Source organism: Calypte anna, chromosome 1, assembly GCF_003957555.1.
Source record: "Calypte anna isolate BGI_N300 chromosome 1, bCalAnn1_v1.p, whole genome shotgun sequence".
In the NCBI taxonomy this organism is placed as follows: domain Eukaryota; kingdom Metazoa; phylum Chordata; class Aves; order Apodiformes; family Trochilidae; genus Calypte; species Calypte anna.
In genome coordinates, this window is record NC_044244.1 from 33,497,470 (window position 1) to 33,518,484 (window position 21,015).

The 21,015-nt window shown below is 42.6% G+C and overlaps 1 protein-coding gene across 1 annotated transcript in view; it reads right to left on the minus strand.

Annotated features, from left to right (window-relative positions):
• Positions 1 to 20,630, minus strand: part of WIF1 (WNT inhibitory factor 1) — a 41,989-nt gene extending 21,359 nt beyond the window's left edge. Inside the window, exons 1-2 of the mRNA XM_030459405.1 lie at positions 20,471 to 20,630; positions 20,214 to 20,353 (exon numbers count right to left, since the gene is read on the minus strand). Coding sequence (XP_030315265.1) covers positions 20,214 to 20,353; positions 20,471 to 20,603 — 273 coding nt within the window. The 5' untranslated portion in view covers positions 20,604 to 20,630. The remainder of the gene's footprint in view (positions 1 to 20,213; positions 20,354 to 20,470) is intronic.
• Between the last annotated feature and the right edge of the window lie 385 nt (positions 20,631 to 21,015).

Sequence of the window (21,015 nt, forward strand, 5' to 3'; positions counted from 1 at the left end):
CAAGACTTTGAGACCCTCAAAAACTGAGGCAGGGGCCCCTGAATGTCTTTTGCAAACAGTCTGAGGACTCAGTACCTTCAGGCAGCAGGTAGCCCCATGCAGCTGCCCTTTAACCGGTCCCCATGTGGGCAAAGCCCCCAGCAAAAGCAGGAAATTTTGTTTTAGGCAAATAATTCTGTGGTCGGCATTAACTTTTATGGACTTTAAATGGCCATTTTCTATAAGTCAGAGGAATTTAAAAGGTTATAAAAATAAGGAAGCCCCCTAACAAGTAATGCAGCAAACATCTGTCCACAGTTTGATTTTAAAAGATGCACACTTAAAATTCCTACAGAACTCCACTCTACTGTACCAGATCTACTCCATTAGGCTTTTCTTATCGCTCAGATGCCATATTGTACCTGCCTCATTTTGGCCTCATATTTAATCAAGGCATTGACAGGAAGGTACTTTATGTTCTCTTCATTTTACATTAACAATGTAGATTAGAAGTAATGGTAGTACCTGAAAGTGAAGCAGAGTAACTTACACTGTTGTATGTCACAAATCAATAATCTAATAACCTAATAAAATCTGCAGCCTTTGTAACAGAGAAAAAAGAATGTACATTAACTTTTCAAGTAAATTTAAGAAATACACTAGATATTAATCTTATTATTTTGAAGAAATCAGTGCCAAATGTTCTATTCTGTTATCAATTAAACAACAAATTTACCCTGACACCGGTATTGTACATTTAAAGAAAGGAACTCATTGAAAAAGTTCCTTTATGTCCCAGATTCATGGACCTTTCTGGCTATGCAAACACTAGAAGATTTTTGCATGCCTTATCCATAGCAGATGTTCACAGCTTCATATGCCATAAGTAGAATCACAAAGTGAGGCAATGTATGTGTTTGTTAGGTGTTTACAGCATGGACCATTGCTTCTCCAAGATATTCACTGCATTAGGTCAGAGAAGCTGGTCCATCAATGTTCAAAGATGAAGCATGAAGCAAAATGCAACAAATTGGATCACTGGAATGGTCTCCCAGGGGAAGTGGTGGATTCCCCCATTTTGGAAAGTTTTAAGTCTCAGCTTAATAGTGTGCTGAGACATCTCATATAAACAATCATATTAGAAGGGCTGGACCAGATGATCCTTGAGGTCCCTTCCAACCTGACATGATTCTATGATTCCAGGAATTTCATCAAAGAGGGGATGCTTCAGTCTACGACATGTACCAGGCAATGGAAGGAGTCTGGCCAGAGCATGAGTATGTTTGTCAGCAGCACATTTTGCTACTGCAGTGCAGTCTAGACACTGCTGTAATGAAGAACATGATGCCTCCTTAGAAAAGCAGATAAACTGTCTGCCAACAAGGTGTTGGTTTTTTTTTTCTTTTAGGGAGAGCAGCTTTGCTTTACCTATTTTCTGCACTTCAGTGTGACACTCAAAGAGGATAGCCACCAGCCTCACAGGACAGTCCCAAAGTGGGAGGCATACTTAAAATATGAAGTGATACAGAAATACACTCTGAGAATTCCAATTTACACAGAAGGAAGGATAACCTGCCCATTTTCCAGCACTGGCTGCTAAGGGTATGGGAATGAGCCAAAGCAGAGAAGCACATGAAAGGGAAAATAGAGGTATTTTGGTGTTTCTGAAAAAAAGAAGGACACAAATTAAAAGTAAGAAAATTAGACAATCTCAAAGAAAAATACATTACATTACAGTGTTATTTACACAGTGCTGTGGAGAAATGCACACAACTCTGCAGAGCCTGTTTTATGCCTCCTTTCTTCACATTAAGAAAACTGTGGCAAACTAAGGAAAAACCATACATGAGGAGGAACACTTTTTTAACAATAGAGTGAATCCCTGCATGTAGCTTTCAACAATAACTGCTTGTGGTTTTAATGGTTTTAGAAGAAGAATGGTACAAAAACTCTCTGATTTTGTCAATGAAAGATAACTAACTGGTGTTTAATGTCTTCTGTGGCATGCTCCTGGGGATGACAGATCACATCCTTCAACAGAATGATTTAGAAAGGTGGAAATTTCTTGGATGCTTTCAAAAGGAGCCCAAGATTTTGAAAGATCATAGAATCATAGAATCATAGAATCCTTGGGGTTGGAAGGGACCTCGAAAGATCATCTAGTCCAACCCCCCCTGCCAGAGCAGGGCCACCTAGAGCACTTCGCATAGGAACGTGTCCAGGCGGGTTTTGAATGTCTCCAGTGAAGGAGACTCCACGACCCCCCTGGGCAGCCTGTTCCAGGGCTCTGTCACCCTTACAGTAAAAAAAATTTTTTGAATATTCAACTTGAACCTCCTATGCTCCAATTTACACCCATTACCCCTTGTCCTATCACTGGTCACCACTGAGAAAAGCCTAACTCCATCTCCCTGACACTCACCCCTTACATATTTGAAAACATTGATGAGGTCACCCCTCAGTCTCCTTTTCTCCAAACTAAAGAGACCCAGCTCCCTCAGCCTTTCCTCATAAGGGAGATGTTCCACTCCCTTAATCATCTTAGTAGCTCTGCGCTGGACTCTTTCAAGCACTTCCCTGTCCTTCTTGAACTGAGGGGCCCAGAACTGGACACAATACTCCAGGTGCGGCCTCACCAATGCAGAATAGAGGGGGAGGAGAACCTCTCTTGACCTACTAACCACATGACACTGCAGGCTTCCAAGAATGCTTTGCATAAAAGAGATGGACTAAAAACTTCATGGAATATGTAAGGCTTTCCTCCAAGTAATGGGACAACAGTTCCTGTAAAGGTAAGGAATGCTAAGAAATTGCTGTCAAGAATCTTACTGAGAAATAGATTTAGATTACATTTAGCAATTGAGTCTCTGGCAGCTGTCTGCTCTTTGGGGGGCATGGAGACAGGATGGCTACTTGGCCATCTTGAGCTGATAGTTTTTCTCACCAGACCTTGAGCTCTGGAGGTGCTCTGCCATTTGAAGAGCTCATTTGAAACCAACCCAAGACTGGAAGCTGAAGGGCTTGGTAGAAAGAGTGAGGTTCAAGGGGGACAACATTGAAAAAGAAAAATCCAAGTACATCAGCAAAGCATTAACATTGAAACTCCTTCTCAGTCACAGGAAAAGCAGGCTACCTGAAACAGAGGGTCAAAGAAATGCCTTTTGCACATTTCTGACCATCATTATACAGCTAAGGAAAGTATTATTTTGGTTTGTATCGGATACAATCCTTTGACAGAGCAGGTAACTATAGCCTTGGAAAACAGCATATAGATGAACATGCCCACAGCTATTTCCAGGGAAGTGTAAGGAAACTGCTACAAAGACGTGATATGCAAAAATTGTTAAAAAACAAAGATACAAAAAATTTGCAGCTCTTTATTGAGGAAAGACTTGAAGTTTTAACTTCTTCCATACCTTGCTTTATTCAGAAACAAAAGAGAAAGCAAAAGAGCAGAACTCCTCCTATTTAGTTTTACTGTTTAATGGGTTTTCTGCAACATATTTTATTCTAGCTTCACCAGAGATACTGCTGAGAAATTGAGCTATAAAATTATTAGGATTTTGGTAAGTATGCACACTTATTGCATAAAAATAGGCACAGATAACTTCTTAAAAATCTCTAGCAGTGCATGATAGTGCTCAGCATGCACCACGCTGGAATGTATACATGGCAAACATTTCCTTTAGGTTGTTTTCTCCTATGTCTTACAGATGAAAATTAGGTTACCTCTGCTTTGGGAAAGAGAATAAAAGCAAGCAGTACACCAAAAAGAGAAACAACATTAAGAGGTCAGATTTTAAAAATGTAAAAGATAACACAAGATCTCATTATCTTCAAATGTTTAATGAAACATTGTTCTGGTATCCTGAGAACGGGTAAAAGCTCTTCTGCTGAAAAAGTTATTTCTTTTTCCAGCACAGGAAGAGCTAATTTGTTCTTTTGTCACTTGGCAAAAGATCAGTGTTCCCTCCAGCAAAGATTTCAAGGTTAGAGATGTCCAAAACGCCAGTTTCTTAAAGCTAAAACAAAAAAGGGAATTATCACTGCTCTTTGGAAAAAAACCCTAAAATACTGTCTTGTCAGGACATTTCCAACAAAACAATGCTGTACAGGTCTATTGCTGGCACCTGCAACACATCTGTGCAGCTCCATCTACACCGATAATAAACTGTGAGGTTATTTTCTTCACCTTGCAGCTTGAAATATAAGGAAAAACCTGAACTGGCTGGTCCTGGGAGTGCGTCTTTGTGTAGATCACAGACCGTTCACAGTTTCAGGTGCTGGATGGATTTATTTATAACAATAAAATAGCCTGTAAGTTCTTTTCAGATGATGTAAAATAATTTCAATAAAACCTTTACAGTTAGCGAAATGATTGCACTAGCAAATATTTAGACTAATTACAATGGAGATCTGAGAAGACAGTACATTTAATAAAGCAGAGTGTTTTTAAAAGCACAAATGTAAACCTTAGAGATGGTGGCTCATCTGACATGATGAGAGTAAGTTCACAGATGAAGAATAAGCTAATCCACCTCTTGCATGGTGGTAAACAGGGATAATGCACACAGATTCATTTGGCCGTGCTTCAAACTTCAACTCTTTGTTCTTAAGCCTCCCAGGACAGCTTTGAAGTTGAGGATAAAGCTCCTCTAGCACACCATTACCAAAGAACAACCTTCTGATTATGATCTCATGGAAGTGTAATCAATAACTCACACAAGTTAAAAGCGTGGCAAACAGCAAAGGTCACGTAATTGGGCCTTTATTGAGTCCATGTGTTTCACTCTTGGCTTTAACTGGCACTCCTGTATAATAAATATCTCTCCCCTAAATGTAAGCAATGAGCTTTCTCAAAAGTTATGAAATCTCACAGCAGCTTCTGTCAGACTGGAGTCCCTCTAGAGTCTTGAAGAAGGATGCTTCCACTTGAGTGTACCCAACTGACAGAAAGTTTGCAGCACCTCTGAGCTAGAGTTTACTTATTCACTGCTCAGCAGATAATGGTCTTTAGCCTTGTATTCCAAGCAAACAATTGTTTCAAAGTTATGGTGAAAAGGATTTGAAACAAATTCAACTGTTTTCTGAGTAGTTATTAGAAAAACTTCCTTAACACTGCTCTCTCTGAGCATCTGCTGCATGGGTTTTTTTTGTGAGTATCCAGAGTAATTTTTCTCTTGTTTTACGAGCTGCCATTGACCAAAGCAAATTCTAGATACTACCATGAAAGAAGAACAAAATTCAGTATTTAAATAGCACAATGGATCAATGCGCCTGAAAAGGAACCTGTGAGTTTGATGTTGTACCTGAAATTGCAACAATTTGTCTACTGAGGCAAGACTGCCCTATGTGGACATATATTACTATAATATTTCCATGTACCACACAGGCCTCCTTTGTCACTTTAATTTGAACTTTTCAAAGCAAGATGGGCATATGTTCATAGTAAAGCAGGGAAGTAGTACCTCATCCCCAGTTTCTGATGAAAAAACCTTTCAGGGTGTTTCCATAGGCAGGGTCTGCACAGCTTCATCCCTGGGTTACAAGTCCCACAGCATCCAGTCCTTTGAGCTAACATCCAGAAAGGCCCAGTGTATTTCCCAGTATTTAAATGAAATATCTTCTATAGAGGCAGCTAATCCGGCACTTCTCATACACTCAAGAAGAGTTCCAATAGAAAATTCAGCCCAGAGTTTGAACTACCTGCTGTCTGAACTGCCTTTTTCTCTCTCCCTGTGTGCAGATGGAGTCTGTTTGCAGTGTAAGCATCATCTTCCCCTGGCTCCTCTCTGCTGACTTTCTCTGTGCTTGTTTCCTAGCAAAGTCATACCCCAGAGAGGCAGCGAGTCCTGAATTTCACCCTGGCACATGGGCTGCACTGCTGAGCACACAAAGCTCTCTGCACTTGGTATCATTTTCCTGTTTTAGCAACAGTTTTTTGAGAAATCCTCCCATCAAAAAGGTCTCCCTTCTGCCCCTAGTGTACTAGGGTGCATGAATCCCTTCCTACTCTCCAAGGCCTCTCCCTTTTGCCTTTTTCTTTGTGTCACATCACTTTAGAGGAGACCTGGCCTAGGAGATCCTGCTTTGGAAGGGGGGTTGGACTCAGTGATCTCTGGAGGTCCCTTCCAACCCCTAACATTCAATAAAAAATAAAACTAATAATAACAAAGTTAAAAATTAATCACTTCTTTCTGTAGGGCTGCAGTTTTCAGCCAGAGTAACACCCTAAGCCACACAGCACTGGCAAAAGAAAGAGAACAGAAATTTGAGACCAGGGATGGGAAAGAAGAGAGGATGGTGTCAGCCACTAGGCTGGCTGGAGCTGTTGTAGAATGTCATTGAAGTGAAGCAAATTGTTCCTGTGCTACTGGCAGAGCTCATCTCTTCTCATTGCACTCTCAAATTTCATTATCCTGAAGTAAGGAAGAAACTAAGCTGAGAATCATCAGACCATTCCTCCAGTGCACTGCTGAAGCCAGCAGAACCTGCACCTAAATAGGGCATCTGCATTTCTGATGGCACTGTTAGAGCTGGCATGTGAACACAAGGATTTTTTTCTGAGAAAAACAAATCACAGAATCACAGCATTGTCACAATTGGAAAATACCTCTAAGAGCACTAAGTCCAACTCTAAACTCAGAAAAAAACCACCATGCCTACTAGAGCATGTCCCGAAGTGCCACATCTACAAGTTTGCCACCACTTCCCTGGGTATCCTGTTACAGTGCCTGACTACTCTTTCAGTAAAGGAATTTTTCCTAATCTCTAGTCTAAACCTGCCCTAGGCAGCCATTTCCAGTGCCTGGCTACATTCTCAGTAAAGGAATTCTTCCTAATCTCTAGTCTAAACCTCCCTTGGTGCAACTTCAGGGCACTGCTGGAAGTATTTAAAGACCATGTGGCTGAGGCACTTCAGGACATGCTCTAGTGGGCAGGGTAATACAGATATTGATATATATTTTTTATTTACTTTTTCAGGGGGCAGGAGGGATGCTGACAGTCAGATGCAGTGATCTTAGAGGTCTTTTCCAGCTGTGACAATTCTGTGATTTTCCCTAGTCCTAAACAAAAATCCAAACACATGATTCTGCCCTCAGAAATACGATCTTGAAGTTGCTCATTCAGGCTATACACCAGGAATAATTCAAGTTGACTCATGTTTGCCATGTTTTTAAGCTTGAGGTAGTTCATGTTAACAAGAGTTCTTTGGAGCAACACCAGATTACAAACACATTTCTGAAACATGATCAGGGAGCTGCACTCTTTAAAAGGAATAGGAGACATCTCTCAGGCAAGTGAGACATGTGACAAGTGCTGCCTTTCTGACTGTGGCTGCACCACTTAGGTGTCCTGGGCAGGAACATTTGTTTTCAAGTGGCCATCCTGCCACATCTTAGGAAAACATTGGACAGAGTGTTACAGAATAGAGTCAACAAGGATGATGCACCAGGAAGCTTCTGTGATCCTACCAGCTGTAGGTATAGAAAGGTGCCATTGAGGACAACCACTGGTCAGGGCTTGACCTGTCTCAGCTAAGGACAATGATGTTCTGGTGCATAAGGGATATCATGATCTGCTGGTTTTGCTCAGGCAAACCAGCCTGGAAGGTTCACTCCTGGGTGGAGACATCCCGGTGCTCCTCCATCCTTTGCCACTGCGGTGGTGCGCACAGCATATGGGCTCCCTCCTGTGGATCTGCTCAGATGTACCAGGCAAGGACCACACAAGCAGAGAGAGCTCAGGAGCGCTGCAGCTGAGGAAAACACCACACAACCTGCTCTCTACAGCCTGAAGAAGGACTCTCCCACTCCCCCTGCCCAGTGTCCGGGGAAGGAAACGCGGTCTCTGGTCGCATCAAAGTAAAAAGACACATTGCCGCCTGGACAACAGGGTGAAGTTTATGAAACATGCGATGTGTTTTCAAACTTTGAGATGTCTGAGGAACAAAGAGGTTTGGGGTTTTTTCCCTAATCCGTTCTACATTTCAATCTTTTCCTTTAAGGAAACAGAAGAAACACTATGCAAAACAGATTTGTGTTAATATGAAAAAAAGTTTCAAGAAGACTTATGGTATAAAGAGGTTGTGGATGCTCCATCCCTGGAAGTGTTCAAGGTTAGGCTAGATGAACCTTTGGGCAGCTTAGTGCAGTGGAAGGTGCCCTTGCCCACAGCAGTGGGTTGGACCTAAACAACCTTTAAGGTCCCTTCCAACCCAAACCATTCTGTGATTCTATGATTCTATTATGCAGCTAATCAGTGAAAAATGAGGAAGTAACAGTGAATAATGATGTAGGCACAGACTTAACTCTGACTCTTTGTTTTTACAGAACATTAAGGCCTCATTAAGTACATGATTACTTGGTGACTCTCATTTACAAGATACAACATCATGCAGCTGCTTCTATAACTGTGAACCTTTTACAGGCAAAAGGCAGAGATCTGATTCTGAAGTCCTGCAGGTTTCCTCGGAGGGAAAGGCTGTTACAGATGCTGAGTAACCTTTCAAAATCTGGCCCATGAAGCCAATGGACACATTAATATGCAGACACAGAGTAAACTGCACATCTTGCAAGATGTGCAGAGGTCTAAGAAAAATACGTTTGCATATATAGGCCAACTACCCTGATTTCACAGTTTGTTTCTGTAACCTTTCAATTGTATTTAGCAGACTGAGATGCATATGAATGAGAAGTGGCAGAAACTGGAATGCCACAACTTGCTGACCACAACATTCATTACATATGTTTTTTTTGGGAAATGTGCACAGAAAAAACTCTCAAGACCAAACCCATGCTGCTCATATGTGAATATCCACGTATGTTTTAAAAGTAAGATTTTTAAAGTAGTAGAAATCTGTTTTCAGAAAGTTATGATTTATCTGTAGGCTATTAACATACTCCTGAAGGACAACAGTTTGAAGGTCTCTTTTCCATTATATATGGAAAGGTTTATTTAGCTAGTGGCTAAGTTTTCAACATGCAGATTGCAAATTTTGATCAAAGACTTTTTTCTTTTTCAAAGAAATGTCTTAAAATATTTTCTCTGCACTGAGAGTAGTCAGTAACTCATCTTGTGCTTGCCAGAAATATAACTTAGACTTTACCACAAGAACTAATTTAAGCATACCATTACTAAATCTGACTTATCTGGAAGTCTATAATCAGAGATAAAAAGCAAGCTTCACCTAAACATCTCTTTGCTACTTGATTATCGTCACAGTAGATGCTTATACATTCAAAGTAAACTGTCCTTTGAATGTGGCTGGAGTAGCTAAACCAGATTTTTTGCAAAGGCATCATAATAACATGTGAAACTATGCTACAAACTCTTAGAACTGAATATGAGTTCAATAAATTTTACTCAGCCATAAGGAAGGCTTCAGCCCTGCCTTCTATGTCTCACCAAACTTTGGGAAGCCTGTCTAGACTGGCTGCTTCCTCCACCTTCCCCTCTCCTGTCTGGAATAACCAGACACAGCCTGGGCAGGAGAATAGCACTATCTTCAGAGCAGAGAGGGTTAGCTTTGGGATCCTCTTCTGTTTTATGAGGAGTGGTTATAAAGGAACCAAAGAAGGAAGAAATTCATAACACCACTTTCACAGAAGGGCAGTGGGCACCCCTTTCTTTCCAGCTCTGACAAAACTGGCTTTCTGCTTCCCATTCTTCATAAGACCTCTGGCTAGGGAATGGCAAAAAATTCTGAAGAGCCTGGATACAGCCCATCACCTGCTCTAAAACAAGAAAAAGGGAAAGACCTCACTGCAGTTACCTCAATCTTTGCAGACAGGGACAAAAAACACGTATAAACCTAGAGACAGAAATTTCTGGTGGAGTTGTTGGGAGTGGGGAGAGATAGAAGAACAGAGATTTGAGAAGAACTGTGAGCTCTTCACTTCCAGGTAGCCATTCGGCCAGCAAACTTTAGGACTGTGCATCCTTTTAAATATTTCCTCATTAATTTAACTGAATGAACTTAACTGTATTTCACAAGAAGATAAAACCTTACTTTTGGATTAAATAAGGTCCTATATAAAAAAGCTAAATATTCAGAAATGTTTTAAATCTTGCAATCATACTGTCAGGACTCAATTAATTGCTGTTTAAACAAACATAGTAACAGTGGCTTCATGGTAGCAACTGTGTAACTTGACTGCAGACGTGTGGCAGGACAGCTAAAAATGGTCCATTAACTAAGCAGGATATTCATGCTGACATGAATCAAATCTCAACTTCATCAGCGGGCAGGACAAGGTGCAGATTTTGTCCCACCAAAGGAAAGGGAGTGTTATAGGAAGTAAAAATGTGAAACCCAAGTGGTTCTTGATGTAATTCCTCTCTGACAGGGACAGTGTAAACTTCTTCACTCTGTACCTAATATAAGCATGTCACAGCTCTGACTGAAGAGGAACAACATGCTGGGTCATCAGCTTCCAACTATACACCTTTCACAATACAGAAACCTGCTCACAATCTGACTAGATGATGCTGTGCAAAACTGGAAGGAAGGAAATAAATAAAACAGCACAAAGAAAACAAAACAAAACAAAAAAATCAAGCAAGTTAATGATCAATATGCCCTGCTACCAATTTATTTCCCACTTCTAAATATGGCTATACATTTCTTGTGATTACAGACCCAGGTAAATATATTTTGCCTATCCTTCCTCTCTGGCAGTGCTGGTGTGCTCTGTTGTGCAACATGCCTGCTCTCCCTGAAAATCCCTGTGTGGAATACTGCAGGCACATAGCTGTTTGCAGCTGTTTGATGTATCTGTGGCTTCATAAGGAAAAATAAATTTCTTTCAACCTGGTCACTCAAATGGACTCTCTTTCAACATTTCAATTTATTCCTCAGAACCTGTGCAAGAAAGAGAACTGGCTAAAGCTCAAACTTGGAAAAATGAAAGCAGTGTTTACAGCAGTTTAAAAGGAACAGTCTGAAGGTGGTATTTGTATTCCTTACTGAGGGTGTTCAGTGGACTTGATTACTTGCCTGTGCTGTTTTCAGACTCATATTCCCATTGGCTATATCAATATTCACATATTTGCAAGTCGAGAACAAGCAGAAAACATTGCATGTAGAGCTGGTTTTCTGCTCATCATGAAGCTGTGATCTCTCCATGTCTTCCTCATGTTCTCAGAAAAAATAGGTTCATAATTGCAGTACTTTAAGCTCTGAACTTGTTCACTGCTCTGGTGGTCAGCATGGTCCAAAAGCCTGCCCTCTCCTCCTCTGGTCAGCCATCATGTGAAGGCTGCTTCTGCTACTGGTTCTGCTGCTTCTGCTGCTCTTGCTACTGGCTTCGGTGCTCCAGAGCTCAGAGTGGGTGACAGATCTTCTCATTGGTGGGCTGCTGTTTGGGGATTTTGTTTGTCCTGGTGATGGGCCAAAACCTTAGGCTGGGAGATTGCCAGGTTTGATGTCAGGCATATTTATTTCCTCTAGGATTGCTTGGGTTTAGCTAGTTGTTTATCTAGGCTACGGGGTGACTTCAGAGGATTTGTGGGACCAGCTCTGAAAGTGTTGTTTGGTCTCTAAGTTATTTATTGAAGTATTTTGCAGTGATGGTAGCAAGGGCTGAAGCAGCTGCAAGGTAGTTGCCCGCTTTCCTTGTTCAGACATAGAAGCTGGGCTCCAACAGTTGGCTGCAAAATAAAGCAAACTTTCATACACAGATGAAAAAAATCCTGAGGTTTTCTTGTTGTTTGGTTGAATAAAACCCACCTCACATCTTTGTGCGCCTTTAGTAAGGTACTTCTATCCTGCATGAGCCTCTTCTCCAAGTCGGTCAGGCTTGCTGGGTAACTCCTCCTCGGTGTTTCTGTGCAGCTAAGTGGTCTTCTGTGGATGGGCTGTGAATCCACATACAAACCCATACGGTGGGTTTCAGGTATCATAGCTGGACAAAATCTTCTTGGTGTCTCTGTACCACAGTATTGCTGTCTCTGCTTTATTTATATTACTTTTTTTCTGAGGCAGATTCCAGTCTGCTGCTTCACAGTGATTGTACAAGCCAGTCTCAGTCTTGTGTTCCTGCCTGGCCCATCCTGTGTTAGTGGTTGGCTTGGATGATGAGAGGAGGGCAGTGGATTTTGTTTACACTGACTTTAGTGAGGCTTTCAGCACTGTGTCCCACAGCATCCCCACAGAAGAAGTGAAGAACAAGCGTTTATGTAAGGGAGGTGGGCTGCTGCACTGCCAGGCTCAGTGGACTATCAGCAGCATCACAAAGTCCTGCTGGAGCCCAGTGCTGTACCTGAGGTCTCACACTGTTTAAAATCCTCATTAATGACCTGGACATTGTGACAGAGTGCACCCTCAGGAAGTTTGCTGATGCTAAAAGGTGGAAAGGAGTGGCTGATACACCAGAAGGAGGACCTCAACAGGCTGGAGGCATGGGCTGGCAGGGACCTCCTGATGTTCAACAAGGGTAAGCACAAAGTCCTGCCCTGGAGTCCCTGTGGTCACCACGATGACCATGAGGCAGCAATGTGCCCTTGTGGCAAAGAAGCCCAACAGCTTCCTGGGCTGCATCAGGCAGAGCTTTGCCAGCAGGTGGAGGAAGCTGATCCTTCCCCTCTGCTCAGCCCTGGTGAGACACACCTGGAGTGATGGGTCCAGTTCTGGGTTCCCAAGTGCAAGAGAGACATGGACCTGGTGGAGTGAGCCCATGGAAGGGGCATGTAGGGATGGCAGCATGCTTCACAGAAGCTTGAGGGCATGTCTGTTTCTCCCTACTAGGCTCTTTCTTCAATGAAGTGTAAGGAAAGAGCTGAATCTTCTCCAGGTTCTTCTCCAGGCTCATTAGAGACTGGGAGGACACAGGGCACAGGACTGCCATCTCACTGCCAGGGTGCACCCCAGGAGAGCACCCATCTGATCTCAAAGCACATGTACTCACTGAGCAGGACTACTGCTACTTCATACAGCTGGCTCAGCTGAAAGTGTCACAGGTGCTTTGTGTACACAGATTTCATGTTTAATTTGGGTAAGATGAGCCAGTTTTTTATTACATTAGTAAATACATTATTACTTATGTTTTATTACAATCATGCTTTATTGCAACTAAAATGCCAGAATGTCAATCTCCACGAACCAAACAGGAGGGAAAATCTCAAAGTTAACTGTGCATTCAACAACCTATCCAAAAAGTGATTGATTTTGTGTTTCTTCCATTTAGAATTAAAAAAAAAAGCCATTTATGTAACGGAAAATACCAATAATGTTATCTTCTACTGTTACTTGAACAGACAGCTGCAGCAACAGACATCTGCTCCATTTTACATGCATAATTCACTGCAAAGAACACTCTTTGTTCTGTTATGGGAAGATTCAGTATTGCAATGCAACTGTTCATTCTTTGTTGTGCATTTTGGGTCTGGGATACAGTTTGATGCAGTGAAGAGTTTGGCCACAAAGAAACAGTTAAAAAACAAACAAGCAAATAAAAAACTCCCAGTAAAACAAAAATAATACAGCATGGTTGAACAGTAGAATAAAAGAGACTTAAAGAAGGAAAGTAGTATCTTTCAAAAGGTGGAATTTGTGAAAAAAAAAAAAAAGAACAAACCTTGGCAAACCAAGTATAAAGCCACAGGAAGGTAAAAGAAAAAAGGTATTGAGATGTATTTTCTTGAAAGCTTTAAAAATACTAATCAGGAATACATTACTCTGAGCTAAGGCATAAAATACTTAAAATTGTCTTCAACATGGAGCAAGTCCCTGTTACATGCATATCACCATTTTGAAAGCTCTGGGTCACATCATATTCCTTGCATATGTGCATGCCCTAGGAAAAGTGTGGGGTTTTCCTATTTGTTTTATATGTACATAATTCACTTGGCTAGAAGCAAATAATTTATACTCATGAATACCCAAAAAAAACCCAACCAACCCCTCTTTGGAAAGCATAATACCAACAGAAGAGGTAAAACACATTAAAAAAAATCTGATTAGCTCTCATTATGGTTATTCAGTACTTTTGACTCCATGGGATTACTTGTAATGGCATTAACTTTTGAACACCAAGAATGTACATAGGAAACTGTGTGTAAAAAGGAGGAGACGTGGACAAAAAATATTTTCATTTTCACAGAGAAGACAAAAGCAACATAGCCTGTATTTTATATTTCAGAAAAACAGTAACATTGGGAGAGAAATCTGTACATTTTCACAAAATAGTCTTGAAGCTTGGGGTGCCCTGCTGGTTCCAGAGCCTTTCAAGTTACATTGTACAACGCAGCTACTACTGCAAAAGCAGTGAAAATATTTTATTACTTAAACTTTTTTTGTTAAAAATGTATTAGAATATTTATAGAAAGGATAAACAATGAAAATCTTGAATAACAGCTTATTTAATGCAGCCTTACACTGCTGTGTAAAAAGAATAATTGTGTAGTTTACACATATAGCATGTAAATTACTATGGAAACCAGATGTAGCTTACACTACAAGGTGCCTTGTAATTCATCTCTGCTGAGCAATAAATCCCCCTCTTTTCTTCTTGGCAAAACTTTGAGAAACTTTACTGCTGTTTTCTATCAGCAGATACACCAGATGGCTGGCACATGCCTGCTTTACTAAGAAAGTGGGATCTCTACAGCAGTACTTTGATCCCCGGTGGCATGTCTACAACACTGAGATGCAAAATACCACAGCTGAGCAGAATCTAAATATTAAAGGTTTGGAGCTGTGCTCTCGATATGAGAAACCCCCTGTCTAAAAATCATGCTCACAGTACGTAAACATCTTCACATTCCACATGGAAATTTTGGTACAGAGGTCAGAAAACAAAGTATTTCCTCTGTTTGGTGACATGAAACCGCAGTGAAGGTACCACTGTAAATCCCAAGAGTGGGTGTTTATGCGATTGCCTCAACCAAGCTTCTAGAACACCTCTACTTTTGCTGGGAAAAAAACCCCTGAATTGTGCTAATGAGACATTTTTTAAGCTGAAAAGCATCACTGTAATCACTGAGCATGAATAAGGTATTTACAAAAAGTTCAGCAGTTTCTTTGAAGAAAAGTTTCCTTTGAAGAGCTGCTTGTTTTGAAATTCACCAGAAGTTGTTTTCTTTCAGTTTATCAAGGAAATGGTAATGTCTGAATGGAGCACCCTCCTGCAGCAATAATGCCTTAAAATTAGGAGTGTGTTAGCTTTCCTCCGGACTTCTCCTGCCATAGCTGGATATTCCATTTTAACTTGTTGGCCAGGCTACCTCTCAGCAATATAAGGGAATTTCAGAGAAAGAACTTGAGCTGTTCAGGATCGATGATCACATTGCTGAGACCAGAACTAACCTCCAGGAGCCATAATCATATACTGTTCCTAGGCTCCACTTTACCATATAGAAATGATGCTAGAAAATGTACTGGTGACATATATCCCCTCTTTAAGGGGACTCTAAGGGCTCTTAGGACTACATGTTGGGATACCACCTTATCTCCTGACACTCATATTCCTGCGACCAAAACCTCTCACCAACCAAAGCCCTTTCTTTCTCCAACATTTGATCCCCATGTGCTCACATAGAGTCATTAAGGTTGGAAAAGACTTCTAAGATCACCAAGTCCAACTGTCAACCCAACACCACCGTGCCAAATAAACCATGCCCCAGTGTGCCATGTCCACACATTTTTTGAACATTCCAGGGGTGGTGACACCACCACTTCCCTTGGAAGCCTGTTCCAGTGCCTGACCACTCTTTCAGTGAAGAAATTTTTCCTAATATCCAATCTAAACATCCCCTGGTTCAACTTGAGGCCATTTTCTCTCATTCTATCACTGGTTACCTGAGAGAAGAGACCAACCCCCAAATGCATCCCTCCTGTCATAGGGCAGGACCAGTGCTGTCATATCACAAAAAGGAATGTATCCAGCAGAACAAGGCTGGATATAGCTTTATTATGTAAAATACATGCAATATCTATACACCAGGAGAGATATACACATCCTCCAGTCACAGAGGCCAATACCTGTTCATGCACCAGCACAGGACAAAGAATTCAGATGTCCCCTCATGGGCACACATTCAGCCATGCAACAGGAGAGGAATCCGGGGGTCCTCAAGACAGCTGGGAGTGGGAAGCAAGCTGCCACATTAATTCATTTGACCCCTAATACTTCTCCCATGACTAAAAGGACAAAAGCAGCCTGGACAGAATGTGGCCTAGTCTGATTGTTTTTTGGATCAAATAAGGGCCTGCTACAGAACAAAAATTCCAACTTGCTTTTTGGATTCTTTTTTCATCCCTTGTCTATTAAATCAACCCAGCTACTGCTCTGTCACCAAGTACTTGCTTCCTCTGCACTGTTCAGACTTTCTTTTAAATATGGTTCTGTCTCACCAATGCTCACGCACACATTAATTTCACTTTGCTGCCATCAGAAGTCTCACTGAACATTAAGCATACATATAGGTGTTTGTGGATTTGGAGGTTGAATACCAGTCATAAGGTCCTAAATGCTGTAGAGATGACACCATCACTGCAAACTTTGGTACTTGCCACTGGTGGACACAGTGAAACCTGCTGCTGTTCCTCTCTCGCTGGGAAGTCTTTGAGTGGAATCTTCCCCAGAGGACAAGACCCTCAAAAGTCATTATTTTTCCTCAGCAAAAACCACACAGATCATTGTTTCGTAAAAACAGTAAGATCAAAAAGCACACTAGTGAGCTCTAGTGGTTACACAGATGCCTATTGTATGCTATGTAATTCCAGATTTTTGCTTTTTTAAACCTTTCAAATCAAGAAGCAATCTTTGTAACTACCAGTTTGCCCAGTTTTGTTTTGGTTTGGTTTGGTTTTTAAAGGGAACATAACATCTGCAATCTTACATTCAAATGCATAGGTAAAAACATAAGGGGCATAAAACCATAACAACACCATTCTGCAGGACTTCAGCCTTCTCAAAAACCCCAGCTCATCCTGACTTCAGCAGAAAAAGTAGGTATTCATATCCCTTAATTTTGTGTCCCCCCTAATATTTCCTAATAATTAATTGGAACTAATAGACTAAGGACTAAAAGCAACAAGTACATTTTGGTAAATATTTCCTAGTGAAAATGCCTTTAACTGTTTGTTTACCATACAAAATCTTTTTCATATAAAATGGATCCAGGGCACAAAGGCCACTGTGAGAGAAAGGTAACGTCTAGATGGAGTGGGTTTTTACCTCTTCACTCTGCACAGAATACAGGTATAATCTATCCCTTCAAATGTTCCTTTCAATAGACATTTTTTAACTAGAACATGACCATACACAGCAGTGCAGGAAAGAGGAGTGTTGCCAGTCCCAGGGTTAGATTATTTACTCATCTACAACTTGCATCAGTATTTACCTCAGAAGCAGGTAGATGGACTCAGAGGATAGCTGTACCCACTTTGCAGAGGTGTGAACAGGGATGCCTGAGAGGAGAGACTTCACACCACCCTGCTGGAGATGTCAGGTGCTGTCAGGCACCCACCCAGCTGCTCTAATTCCCCTGGCTTGTTGATATCAGGGCTAGGAAGCATGTAATGACATTGGCAGGGTCTCCTCTCGCTGCTCAGAGGTCTTAAATCTACAGACCCAAAAGGTGTCAACCTGCTTCTAAAGGATGTGGTGTATACTACTGGCAAGCCACAAAACCTTGGAGCCCTAGAGATATGCCAGATCTCAGGTGGGATACAAGGGTAAGAGGTCTACAGGGCACAAGATACAAGACTCACAGAGAAAATTACCTCTGTTTTAACAAACAGAAGACAATTGCATGCTCATTAAAAGATGTTTCACAGAAAGCAGTCTAGTGCTATCTTGAACTCCTTTTAAAGAATAATATATTTTTTCTTTTTCCTACTTCCTTTCTTGCCTTTCTTCTCCCTTTTCCTCTTGTCTTCTCATCTCCCCTTTTCTCTCTTCAGCTCTCCTCCTTTTCCTTCCCACTTTCCCTTCCCTGACTCAGGAAATTCCCAGACAAAAGTATTCTGCCAGAATAAAGGTAGCAAGTATTTAGCACTTTCCTGGACTTGTCTGTGGAAAAGTCTCAGAACTTGTATACTTAAAAGCAAAACAGAATACATTAAAAAAAAATTTAAAATTGGAAATTCTGTGAAAAAAACCACCTCTGTTCTTTTGCCACAGATAACTTATCCTCTACTTTGTTTGAACACTACTGTGGGCATTAGTCAAATAAAAATATTAAAAAGGTGTGCCAAGAATGTTGTTGCCCTGTGGGTTATAGGAGAAATACTCATGTTTTTTCCCGTTCCTTCTCATCAGGAAAAGGGCTAGGTGGCACAGGGACAATAAGTGTCCTGCTTTTTAAAGAGGATGACAAGACCTGTGGGTAACAGGCAGTTGTACTCAGACACCTCTAAGGGATGTAAAAATCAACAAGAATGTTTGTGCTACCAAAAATTAAACATTTTCTCTAGGATGTTAAGAATATTCATTTCTCCCCCCACACTCCTAAAACATCAGAAGGTTGAAACTCCTTCCTTAGTTGAGTCTGCTGTTTGAAATCCAGCTCTTCATCTGCCGACCTGAAGAAGTATTTACATATCCACAGCCATAAGACTTGAGTGGAAACGTTTATATTAACTTCACACAGAGGAACTTGTAAGGAGTAACTAGATGGGATTATCAAAACTCCTACTGTTGAGTCTCTGGGTTTTAACACTGGTTTGACCCATAAATATCTTAACATTTACAAGCTGCTCTAGGAACAGAGCACTGCAGTGATGTTACTTTAACCAGTCAGGTGTTTCACTTACTGTTTATGTTTTGTCTAACAAGAATTCATTAATTCCGCAAAAAGCAGGAGCAACAATGGGCTCAGAAGGGATTTTGTCCCGGAAACTTCAAGGAGAACACTTGCCTATGCTGTCGGTAGCAAAGGAGGGAGAGAAGTGAGCAAGAAAGGACAAGAGAAGAAGGACAAGGTCCAGTCTAACATCACAATCTTTCTTTCCTCAGAGGTAGTTTTATCATGGACAGAAACTGACAAAGCTGAGAGAGAAACAGAGGAAGAAATACCGTCCCAAAACACACCAATTATTTTTAGTTATTTAAATGCCAAGCTTTGGTATACAAAGTTATTTTCTCTGTGAAGTTGGACTGGAACGACAAGCAAGTCACTTAGCCTTTGTGAGCAAGTTTTGTCTCCCCACATTCCTCTCCCTCTCTACAAGAGGAGTTAAAGCGTTTCCTAAACTCAAAGGCTTTGTGAGGACAGAAAAAATTACAAGGGCCTCAGACAACACCTCAAAGCCAAACAAGTCCTGTAGTTACCAAGAGTATTTTAAAACAACCAAAACCACAACCAAATCTGTGAAGCTGCAATCAGCTGAATTATACAGCAAATTTTCACTGAATAGTTGAGAGCAAATATTGTTTCATCTTTGCCAGGCTCTATATTGTATAAAGTAAATATTCGACATTGTAAAAGTGAATTCGTTTTAGCCATCGTTTTTATGTTACAACAAATTTTTTCGGTATCCATGATAACGTATGCTAACATGTTTCAGCTTTATGCAAATTTAACATATGTTGCCAGTGTGTCAAATCGTGCATATGTTCCTTCATGAAAATATGTCACGCATTCTTATCTTTTCATCAAAAGAATCGAAAGAGTTTCAATATACTGCAGACTGAGGTGGTTTTGCAGTTGTACTTGGTAAAATTGAGTCTTGTAAAATTGAGTCTACAGAAGACAATTATTATTTACCAGGACTACACAGTGGGCTTGCACATTTAATAAACAGAGACTGATGAAAAACCTGTAGGATATACCCATAAGATAAACATGGTTGAAAGAAAATGGCACCCACATAATTACTGTCAGGTAAAAATTTATTGAAATCAAAGGCAACCGGTGCCTCCCTGGTGAGCTCCGATGGCTGCTGGCTCTACCAGCCTCTGGGCTTCTCCAGCGCCCGGGACACCCGGCTCTTCCATGCACTCTGTAACCTCACTTCCAAACACTTTCCCAGACATCTGCCCGGGGGTCCCGCTGCTCCCCGAGTCCTCCCCTCTGCCCTTCGCCTCTCGGCTGCCCACCCTGCTCTTGCTGCGCTCCCCCGGGGCCCCGCGGGGCGCTGGGGTTCGGGCTGCTGCTCACGGGAGTCCGGCGAGGGGCAAGAAGGCATCCGACCCACACCCGGCACACCTCGAAGAGGGTTTCCTTATCTCTTCCAAAGCCAAACCACCTGCCTGGGTTTTAAGAGCCGCCCCCATCTCTGCACCTACCCGTCCCGTCGCCTGCCAGGTGAAGTTCATGGCGTGGATGCTGACGGGGATGGCGGGCATCCTCTGCTGGGCTTTCCTGAAGTCGTGGGTGAATGGGGCCATCTTCCCCTCGGACACGATCAGAATGTCCTCTTCGAAGCCTGCGGATAAGTCAAAGGGTCGCGATGGGCGGCAGCATCCCCGCCGAGCCCCATCGGGTCGGGCTCGGCTCCGCTCCGCTCCCCATCCCGCCGCTCGGGGGGAGCGGCCCCGCTTACCGATAAGGACCCGCGCTTGCTGGGCGTCGATCCACAAGTAGAGGGTGTCGGGCTGCCGCGGTGCGGCCCGCAGGCTACAGAGGCTGAGGGCTCCGCAGAGCAGCGCTGCGCACAGCCGCCCCGCCGGGGCCATGCTCCGCACTTCCCGCCGCCGCTCCCGGGCCCGCCGCCTGCAGCCGCCGCTCCCGCCGCGCCTCCTTCCCTCCCTCCCTCTCTCCCTCTGATGCGGCGCGCCCACACCCGCGGGGCGGCCCCGGCGGCGGGGCGGGGCGGGAGCGGGGGGCGGCGGGGCAGCCTGCGGGAGGGCGGCGGGGAGATGGGAGCTTGCGGGATCCTCAGGCGTGCTGCCGGCCCATCTCCCGCCTCCCCGGGCCGCGGGTGGGTGCCCTCTCCCGCACAGGCACGACTGAGCGTCGGGGCGCGGCGGGTGACCCACACCTCCTCTGTCACCCGAGACAGAGCATGTGTTGTGCATGAGGTGCGAGCGCTGGGACACGGTGAGTGACCCCCATACCTCCTCTGCCACAGGAGACGCCACGGGGTCG